General features: G+C 36.7%; 1 pseudogene across 1 annotated transcript; it reads right to left on the bottom strand.

Moving 5' to 3' along the window:
• Positions 1-6,028: 6,028 nt before the first annotated feature.
• On the bottom strand, positions 6,029-7,830 carry Smp_194320 (annotated as a pseudogene). The gene is given in 2 exon segments: positions 6,029-7,630; positions 7,636-7,830. Coding segments are annotated over 2 exon segments (1,797 nt in total).
• Positions 7,831-11,706: the final 3,876 nt, after the last annotated feature.

The raw sequence follows: 11,706 nt of genomic DNA, 5'->3' as shown, positions 1-11,706 counted from the left end.
TCGTCCGGGATTCGAACCCGGGACCACTCGCACCCTAAGCGAGTATCACACCCCTAGACCAACGAGCCGTGCATCCGCAACAACATGCATTATCCACAACCCAATCACACACACCGTTTTCCCACACTTAGTCAACAACAACAACAACAACAACAACAACATACAGAAAGTGTCAATCGCCACGAACACTTATGGACAGTTAGCAAGTGGGAGCTACAAAGCTCAAACGACATCGAACAACCGGTCTGCTTCTATTAGAGCTACGATCCATACATGGTCGAGTAAAGGAAAAGTTCATTATGTAATTTGCTCTGATACCCACGAAGTCGTATCTTGCCCACAACTGCTAGCAGTAAGACACAACGAAAGGCTAGAATTACTGAAGAAGTTTAAACTTTGCTTTAATTGTTTAAAACCCAGTCATCGAGCAAAAGACTGTCGGCAATCTGTGTTGTGTGAAATTGATGGCTGCAAGCGACGTCATCATAGAATTCTTCACAACACAGAACCTGATGCTAAACAAACATGCTGTAATCCTACTTATTCTGCTGGAACGTATTTAGGATTTGTGCCAGTCAGGTTACATGGTCCCACAGGACATGTGGATACCTTTGCATTATTAGATAATGGCTCAGACTCGACACTACTGCTTAGTAATGTGGCAAAGCAGGTAGGAATTTCAGGTACAGTGACAAGATTGAACATATCTTCTGTAATTGGAGCGTCATCTCAGAACGCTGAACTTATTAATTTCGAAATCGAATCTTTAGAGAAGACTAATCGAATCAAAATCGAAGGTGCATATGCTATAAACAACCTACCTATTAAAAGGGCAGAAATTCCACCAACGGACTTCCAAGAAAGATGGAAACACTTGAAAGCTGTACAGCTACCCACCATAGCTTGTGACAAGGTTGGTTTGTTACTTGGTGTTGACGTTCCAGAGGCCCACTGGGTTATCGATCAGCGTATCGGGAAACCTAAACAACCCTATGCATCACTAACTATGTTAGGATGGGCTTTATTTGGACCGACAGGTCAACTTGATAAAACTTCAGCCTTCATAAACTGTTTAGAAGCAAAAGGTTCCGTCGAGGAGGATATTCTCAAATTAGTTGAACATGAATTTTCTGAAAATAAGTACTCTGATAAAGTTGCCATGTCCCTATGTGATAAGACCATTATGGAAATTACTGACAAACAAACAGCATTGCTTGATTTACATTATCAAGTGCCGATGCCCTGGAAAGTGGATTGGGACTCACTTCCAAGGAGTAGATGTAGTTTCATCATAAGCAAGTCTAGAATAGCACCCCTGAAATTTGTCAATGTTTCTCGTCTTGAACTACAAGCCTCAGTACTGGCAGTGAAGTTGATGAGGTAAATAGTAGAAGAAATAAAGCTAAAGGACATGACTGAAATCTACTTCTGGACTGATTTTATAATAGTATTAAATTACATACTTAATACGACATCACGTTTCAAGTATGTAGCATCATCCATCAATCCTGCTGATCTAGCTTCCAGAGGAATGTGTAAGTATGACCCTAACCGTATTAAAGCTTGGCCTTCAGGTCGCGAGTTCCTAACGACTGAGAAAGATAAGTGGCCTGAGTATAGACGAGAAGAAATATTAAAACTCCCAGTCAAGCTAGAGTTAAAGAACGCCACAACCTTGGACACCATGACTACAGTTTTTCCCCTTGATAAATTTATATCCCATTTTTCGTCATGGATTAAACTCAAACAAGGCACAGCTTGGCTCATCAGATTCAAATGTCACCTCTACAATAAAACGATCGTAGGGGGACCCCTTACGCCTAACGAATTGGATAATGCCGAGACTTATTAAAATACATAAAAGCGCAAGACTTTGAGGAAATTAGACATTGGATTAAACGACACAAGCATTCTGATAACATCCTGTCCAAAATTCATGTTATTGATAAGTTACGTCCAATCTTGATTGACAACCTGATTCGCGTAGGAGGACGTTTGAACTGTAGTGATCTCCCGTTAGAGCAAAAACATCCGATTATTCTACCTAGCAAACACCCTATAACGGAGCTTATCATTCGTCACCACCATCAAGCTGACGGACACATGGGAGTGTACTACACACTAGCCTCCTTGCGCAAAGGGTTTTGGATTTTAAAGGGAACTACTGCAATTAAGAGGATCATACAAAAATGTATAGGCTGCTGTATTAGATCAGCCAGGCCGATGTCACAACTGATGGGAGACTTGCCACCTACGCGGATAACAACCGACTTCCCGTTCGCAACGACAGGAGTAGACTATTTAGACACAATCATGATTAAGGAGGGACGCAAACCTCGAAAGTGTTACGGATGACTGAACAGTAGAGGATAGAGAGACTCTTCAGAGTGACTGTGGCTAGAGTAACTTGTACCACTGTCACCTCTGAATGTTTTTACGTTAGTCCTCAATCAGCGAAAGTAAGGAAAGACATGCTGTCTTTGGGGGGCAGTGTTAAGTTTGTCTTACATTGTTCCTAATCGCTCTCCTTCCACTTCTTTGTTTATTGTTTTATACTACTTATTCATATTCAGTAAGCAGTTGTATACTTAACAATTTTCACATTTACATTGTAACGCAAGTTGTACTGTAACATTCGGAAACGTTCCCATATATTTATAATGTTTATTGTACTTATCATTGTATTTGTCATTGTAATTACTGTACTTTAATTACTGTAACGGTTATCCACAGTTGCGGATTTGTTTAAACACAACAGTTTCCATATTGTTTGCTCTTGGTTCGAGTTTCGATTGTTCATAAACTGTTGTCCGATTTCGACACAGCCATCGGCTGTCTTTGTACTATGGAAGCCTTTACTATTTCATTCTTGAAAGATGCGTTAAACGCCTAGACACCTCACAAGTTGAGGTTTGTAATTAAACTTTGTGTTTATATAATAATAGAACCGCGTTTTTATTTCATCTCAACATAATATGAGGCTCTACAATCTTGTCACTGAGGACTATTACATAGACAATTTAGTTATAAATGAGTGCATAAGTGTCTGTGACAATTCATATACACACATTAGGTATGTGATCTGTCGAGATCTTGAGATTTTTACAGATTTATCAATTAGAGTGCTCAGAACACTGTTTTCATGTTATGATAACTGTGGTTTAGATCATCCCTAAGTCAAAGCTTTTAAGGAAACCGTCGACCCTATTCTACACATATCAACAAAAAGATCATAGTAGAAAACCTAATCAGTCTTGATGACACCTTTTTAACCATAGTTTGTCAATCATCATTTACTAAAGAAATATGGAAGTGTTTAACTTGGTATTGATAAAATGTTTCGACAGATCACTCTATCAAATTTACCATTCACACGGAACTCATAGTTGACTGCAATGATTACAATATCACTTATGTGCACTACTACTTATCTACGAGTTATTATGAGCCTCTCTAATCTTGTCGAATTCTTTACATTGAAGACTATTACATCGACTATTTAGTTATGAATGAGTGCATAAGTGTCTGTGACAACTCATATACAGATATTAGGTATATCATCGGTCGAGATCTTAAGATTTTTACAGATTTATCAATTAGAGTGCTCAGAACACTGTTTTCATGTTATTATTTGTGAATTCATCTCCAACACATACCACATAGTTATCTCTACGTTAATTTACACCGTCGGAAAGTTCGAGAAAGTTTTTATGAATATTCTTTTCTGAGTCTTTAGCTAAGAAAGGGCATCTTGACTTGGTGAAGCGTATACAAACTGGTTTGTCTAATGATGCTATGGATTGTGTGCCGTATTATAATATATAAGTGAATGTGCATTATGACGAAGTGAGTGTGAACACGCAGTTAATAAATATGAAAAAGAGTTCAACGTCTGTGTCGATGTTGTGTTATCTGAAAGCAATTAAAGAGTGGTTTGTATTAGATATCGGAACGTTCTGAACTATGGTTTAAGCGCTTTGTGGCGTTAAAAGAATCAATGAATTTTTCGCAACCGCAAATGCAATTATTTTCATGCATGGGTTCAATTCAGTTGACAGAACAATGTTTGTCAGACAAGCCGCCTATTATCTGTGGTCATACATGGCCTGAAAAATTAGAGAACTGACCAATTTTGTTTGTCCCTTCGACATATACATACATAAACACATATTTGTAATATCAGAAACATTCCGAAAGAGTGATCTATTACTGTAAAGTTCCGTCCATAACTCGTATTAAACTACAATTCACATTCTGTCAACATGACCTTTTTCACATGTTTGATAGCATTTGAAATGGATTGGAGTGAATCTATTTTTGCTGCAAAACAAACTTACGATTCTTCATAAAAAACTTTAATAATTGTCTGAAAGACTAAGATAAACTCCAGTTGCAAATGGTTCAGTGTTGACGCTAAAGTATGTAAGCTACAAAAAGCTGGAATTCAATATACAAAGCAGGAATCTTATCTCACGAAAACAATTGATGTATGCAACCACCAAATCTTGATTCAAAGAATGTGGAACGAGTGTGATGTCGGTGAAGATAACTGTGGTTTAGATCATCCCTAAGTCAAAGCTTTTAAAGAAACCGTCGACCCTATTCTACACATATCAACAAAAAGATCATAGTAGAAAACCTAATCAGTCTTGATGACACCTTTTTAACCATAGTTTGTCAATCATCATTTACTAAAGAAATATGGAAGTGTTTAACTTGGTATTGATAAAATGTTTCGACAGATCACTCTATCAAATTTACCATTCACACGGAACTCATAGTTGACTGCAATGATTACAATATCACTTATGTGCACTACTACTTATCTACGAGTTATTATTAGCCTCTCTAATCTTGTCGAATTCTTTACATTGAAGACTATTACATCGACTATTTAGTTATGAATGAGTGCATAAGTGTCTGTGACAACTCATATACAGATATTAGGTATATCATCGGTCGAGATCTTAAGATTTAGCAGTTTTTTACTAAATGTCAAACATTTATCAGGTGTTCTTCCGCTTCTTCAGTTTTCTTTCATGAGGTTTTCACTAACCGTTAAGTTTGTCTTACATTGTTCCTAATCGCTCTCCTTCCACTTCTTTGTTTATTGTTTTATACTACTTATTCATATTCAGTAAGCATTTCTATACTTAACAATTTTCACATTTACATTGTAACGCAAGTTGTACTGTAACATTCGGAAACGTTCCCATATATTTATAATGTTTATTGTACTTATCATTGTATTTGTCATTGTAATTACTGTACTTTAATTACTGTAACGGTTATCCACAGTTGCGGATTTGTTTAAACACAACAGTTTCCATATTGTTTGCTCTTGGTTCGAGTTTCGATTGTTCATAAACTGTTGTCCGATTTCGACACAGCCATCGGCTGTCTTTGTACTATGGAAGCCTTTACTATTTCATTCTTGAAAGATGCGTTAAACGCCTAGACACCTCACAAGTTGAGGTTTGTAATTAAACTTTGTGTTTATATAATAATAGAACCGCTTATGTAGACAAATCGTTGTTTTGGAACTTCGATTTTGCGCGTATCTCAATCGGGTCATTTGGACGCTTTGATAGACTTAACAGTTCTCAACTTTGGTCTCATTGGTGTGGATACAGTTCTGAACGGTGACAATAATGATGATGGTGAGGCGGATGATGAAGATTATGTCTATGATGCGGTTTGTGACGATGATGTTGATGATGATGATGATGAAGTACATGAGACTGATGAATATAATCCTGATATTGTGGATGATGATAATGATGATGAAGTATATGAGACTGATGAATATAATCCTGATAATGTGGATGATTCTGATGTTGTGAATGATGATGTTAATAATAATAATTGTATTATTTATGATAATAATTTGTTTAATCTAACTAATCGTTTCAATATCCTCCTCGACGGAACCTTTTGCTTCTAAACAGTTTATGAAGGCTGAAGTTTTATCAAGTTGACCTGTCGGTCCAAATAAAGCCCATCCTAACATAGTTAGTGATGCATAGGGTTATTTAGGTTTCCCGATACGCTGATCGATAACCCAGTGGGCCTCTGGAACGTCAACACCAAGTAACAAACCAACCTTGTCACAAGCTATGGTGGGTAGCTGTACAGCTTTCAAGTGTTTCCATCTTTCTTGGAAGTCCGTTGGTGGAATTTCTGCCCTTTTAATAGGTAGGTTGTTTATAGCATATGCACCTTCGATTTTGATTCGATTAGTCTTCTCTAAAGATTCGATTTCGAAATTAATAAGTTCAGCGTTCTGAGATGACGCTCCAATTACAGAAGATATGTTCAATCTTGTCACTGTACCTGAAATTCCTACCTGCTTTGCCACATTACTAAGCAGTAGTGTCGAGTCTGAGCCATTATCTAATAATGCAAAGGTATCCACATGTCCTGTGGGACCATGTAACCTGACTGGCACAAATCCTAAATACGTTCCAGCAGAATAAGTAGGATTACAGCATGTTTGTTTAGCATCAGGTTCTGTGTTGTGAAGAATTCTATGATGACGTCGCTTGCAGCCATCAATTTCACACAACACAGATTGCCGACAGTCTTTTGCTCGATGACTGGGTTTTAAACAATTAAAGCAAAGTTTAAACTTCTTCAGTAATTCTAGCCTTTCGTTGTGTCTTACTGCTAGCAGTTGTGGGCAAGATACGACTTCGTGGGTATCAGAGCAAATTACATAATGAACTTTTCCTTTACTCGACCATGTATGGATCGTAGCTCTAATAGAAGCAGACCGGTTGTTCGATGTCGTTTGAGCTTTGTAGCTCCCACTTGCTAACTGTCCATAAGTGTTCGTGGCGATTGACACTTTCTTTTTCAAGAATTGCAACAAATCATCAAAATTGGGTTCTAGCCCTCTTCTTAGAATATCGTCTGCAACTTCCGCCCATTTAAACTGTATACTTCGTGGAAGTCGTCTCATTATTCGTTTTAGATTGGTCGAACAATTCAGATCGGCATTTCTGCCCATCTGTGTCAAGGCTATCTTACAGTTAGTCATGAGTCTTGTTAATTTCCGTAGTCCAGATACATCGTCTTGATTTAGTGGCGTTCCATTTAACAATTCTGTTAAGAACGCTTCTACTATGTCATGTGGTTTGCCAAACTGTTCGTGTAAAATGCTAATAGCTTTGGTATAACCTTCTCTTTCTGGTAATAAAACGCAGTGCTCGATAGCGTCCTTAGCTGCGCCTTCACAATAATGTATCAGGTACATTAATTTCTGAGTATCATCCTCTACTCTGTCAGCAATGTTAGCCTTGAATCCCTTTATGAACGTCCAAAATTTCAAAGGACTTCCATCAAATTTCATAACCTCTATCTTAGGTAAACTGGCTGTCATAACTAGTGACTTGATACTATCCGCTTGTGCTTTGAGTTGCACCGCTTCGCTCAAATGTGCAGTAGTGTATCGGCGCCTTAACGGGGCTGCTGGTGTTACGTCCCCAGATCGAGACCCCAATGACTCGTTAATCTCTTGCTTTTCTCACTTGGCTTAAAGAGTTCGGGGTTAACTCTAACAATCGTTTGCGTAGTGGAAGTTCTCTAACTCAATCTTTTCTACTTCCTTTTCCCTAGAAACGACTCCGTCTTCTATGCTACATCAGTCTCTACATAGTCGTCCATTACAGAACAGCTGTCTTTGGGGTTAAGTAAAACATTATCAAGAGCAATATTTAAAGAAATAGGTGAATTCACCTTAGAAACTGAAGGAATGATATTTTCAGCATTAGAATTGTCTGTGTCTTGGGAACTGTCATCGTTGTACTTCATCATTCTCGTTTTCGTCATCGTTGGGATGAATGAACCAGACTCGATTCCGACCAAATTAGTTACAGCAAGTATCTTCACCAATTAGGACCAAAGTTCAGAACTGTATCCACACCAATGAGACCAAAGTTGAGAACTGTTAAGTCTATCAAAGCGTCCAAATGACCCGATTGAGATACGCGCAAAATCGAAGTTCCAAAACAACGATTTGTCTACATAAGCGGTTCTATTATTATATAAACACAAAGTTTAATTACAAACCTCAACTTGTGAGGTGTCTAGGCGTTTAACGCATCTTTCAAGAATGAAATAGTAAAGGCTTCCATAGTACAAAGACAGCCGATGGCTGTGTCGAAATCGGACAACAGTTTATGAACAATCGAAACTCGAACCAAGAGCAAACAATATGGAAACTGTTGTGTTTAAACAAATCCGCAACTGTGGATAACCGTTACAGTAATTAAAGTACAGTAATTACAATGACAAATACAATGATAAGTACAATAAACATTATAAATATATGGGAACGTTTCCGAATGTTACAGTACAACTTGCGTTACAATGTAAATGTGAAAATTGTTAAGTATAGAAATGCTTACTGAATATGAATAAGTAGTATAAAACAATAAACAAAGAAGTGGAAGGAGAGCGATTAGGAACAATGTAAGACAAACTTAACGGTTAGTGAAAACCTCATGAAAGAAAACTGAAGAAGCGGAAGAACACCTGATAAATGTTTGACATTTAGTAAAAAACTGCTAAATCTTAAGATCTCGACCGATGATATACCTAATATCTGTATATGAGTTGTCACAGACACTTATGCACTCATTCATAACTAAATAGTCGATGTAATAGTCTTCAATGTAAAGAATTCGACAAGATTAGAGAGGCTAATAATAACTCGTAGATAAGTAGTAGTGCACATAAGTGATATTGTAATCATTGCAGTCAACTATGAGTTCCGTGTGAATGGTAAATTTGATAGAGTGATCTGTCGAAACATTTTATCAATACCAAGTTAAACACTTCCATATTTCTTTAGTAAATGATGATTGACAAACTATGGTTAAAAAGGTGTCATCAAGACTGATTAGGTTTTCTACTATGATCTTTTTGTTGATATGTGTAGAATAGGGTCGACGGTTTCCTTAAAAGCTTTGACTTAGGGATGATCTAAACCACAGTTATCATAACATGAAAACAGTGTTCTGAGCACTCTAATTGATAAATCTGTAAAAATCTCAAGATCTCGACAGATCACATACCTAATGTGTGTATATGAATTGTCACAGACACTTATGCACTCATTTATAACTAAATTGTCTATGTAATAGTCCTCAGTGACAAGATTGTAGAGCCTCATATTATGTTGAGATGAAATAAATACGGTTTATTGATTACAATTCGTTTCTACCGCACAATGTCATTTTCTGAATCATTTTAATCATACCTATCCCTTTGACTGCGCAATATGGTCTTCAATGAATTATAAATGTGAAAGGTATGTGTTCAGTTAACAAAAATATAGAAGGCAAAATATGAAAAATAACGAAATAAACAATCCTCTCTAAGCTTTATGGAATTGAAATCATGCGTCAATATCTTTCTCAATAACACCAGTCAACATTCATACAAATGAAGACTATTCAGTGAAGTTTCTCTTTGATCATTTAAATTTCTGACAATGTACAAACGCATTTATAGTTGGTTAGCAGAGATGGATAGTGGCTAGCAGTGGAATCCAGGACGCGCGTTTCGTCCTATTTGGGACTCGTCAGCTGGATGTACTTGCATCTCAGAGTTGATGTTCACTCTGGGACTCGAACCCAGTACCCTCGCTTCAAACGCCATCGCGTTATCCACTCGGCCACTGAGTCCCGATAGCCACTTGCTTGTGCGATGGGGTGAAGTTTAAATTCACTTGATTCAAACAAACAATACCAAGTGCATTTATAGTTGGTTTATTAAGCATGTAGTAAGCATGTGGTAAAATAGTAAAGTTTTACATAATTATCAAAGATATTTAAAATCATTCAGGTAGTAGTGTATGCGAACACAAATAGAGATAGTCTTATGTATGTTAAAATACATTTACAGAATATCTTAGTGAAATTGTATAATAATACACCTTATTCTTTATTTTTCATAGTTGAAAGCGTGAATCAATTGAAGCTAGACCACCATGGAAAACCTGGAAACACTGGACGGCCGTTTCGTCCTATTATGGGATTCCTCAGTAGTGCGCATTCACGAACCCGCTCTCGCGAGATTCGAACACAGGACCTATCAGTCTCTTTATTTGCAAAATTGTCAATCAACTGTTTCAGATTTCATGTGTTCCTACATTTCCACATCAATTGATTTCTGTTCTTATCGTTTCCCGCCCCCCTTTTTTGATCTTTTAAACATTGTGCTACCAGATATTCTTATGTTCACCATCAATAAAATATTGATTTATTGATTGACATAGCCATGTTAAACGAAAAAAGAACAAAAACGAAATTATGTTTACCCTAGTGACAATGAACTAAATCGAACTTAACATTGTTATTTTACAAAAGTAATAAATAATGCACAATTGTTACCTTTCATCAATAATGATTTGTACTGATCGTTGAAATGAATTAACATCACGAACTAATATAACCTCGAAAACCACTGAAAACCATGAAGTATTGAACCGCGGATCATCTTAATCTGTGACAGCTCAGCAAAAACAGGTTGATTGTGCCACATCACCCGTTAACTGATATCAGTTAAGAACTCACTGTATGCTGTGTCAGTGGTTTATAGGTATAATACAGTTCACAGGACCTAAAGCTCGTCAGTTCAGTTGACGGGCATTATTCCTACTTCTATGATCCGATGTAATGCTTTTCTTCCATTTGTTAAACTTGGCTTACAACAGTCAAATTAGTCGGAAATTGACGCGTTTGCTGATGAGTTTGTAGTAATCGAAATATAATAAGCTTGTACTCGAGCATATTATGATGATGCAGATGATGATGATGATGATGATGATGATGATGATGATGATGATGATGATGATGCAGATGATGATGATGATGATGATGATAATAACAATAATAATAATAATAACATCAATCATACACATTATTGTTATGATGGGGTCCATTATTTCAATTACAGATAAAGATTCAGTGATAGTCAGTTATTCTTGGTAATTTCAATCATCAATTCTATTATCTAATGAGAACTCAATTTATTTTTAACCGACCGAATAATTCAATAATAATAATAATAATAATACAGTGAATGATATGAACACAATTATTTGTGTAGTGAAATACTACTGAAATTTCATTTGAGTAGTTAAAGATTATCGGTCAAAAATTCCTTAATCTGGTGAAGGTATAACTAGCAAAATTCATCTGTCGTATATTCATACGGACTTTAAATAGAGGAATTACATAGAATATTCATCTTACTCTTCGTGTAATAATTTATTCACCTGTTAGAAGGAAGCATTTTCTACGTGCTTGAGAACATCTTCTAACGTGGTTAAATAATGATGTATATAAACAATGAGACTGAACGTAATTGTTACCTTGACGTGTTGATCAGGCCTGCCTACCGTCATAAATCAACTAATATATGTAGGCTATAAAATGTATTGCCTACCGTCATACTTTGTCAAACTTTTTGTTGTGAGATTAGTAAGACTAAAAGCAGTAACTTAATGCTCGAGGGCGATGTCGAGCTAATGTGTACATAAGCCTGTGACAGCAATAAGGTACTATCGTCAAACCGCCCACATGTAAAGCAATGTTGCTTTATCATAACTGATGCAATGATTATAAAGAGACAACTCAGAATGCGTGATACTTCACCTTATCCCATCAACTTATGTCTCCGGTGGATGGTCATTTCGAA

The sequence above is a fragment of the Schistosoma mansoni genome, assembly GCF_000237925.1.
Source record: "Schistosoma mansoni, WGS project CABG00000000 data, supercontig 0041, strain Puerto Rico, whole genome shotgun sequence".
NCBI classification, from domain to species: Eukaryota; Metazoa; Platyhelminthes; class Trematoda; order Strigeidida; family Schistosomatidae; genus Schistosoma; species Schistosoma mansoni.
Note: the sequence above shows the minus strand (reverse complement) of the source record. Positions and strands in the feature narration are given on the sequence as shown.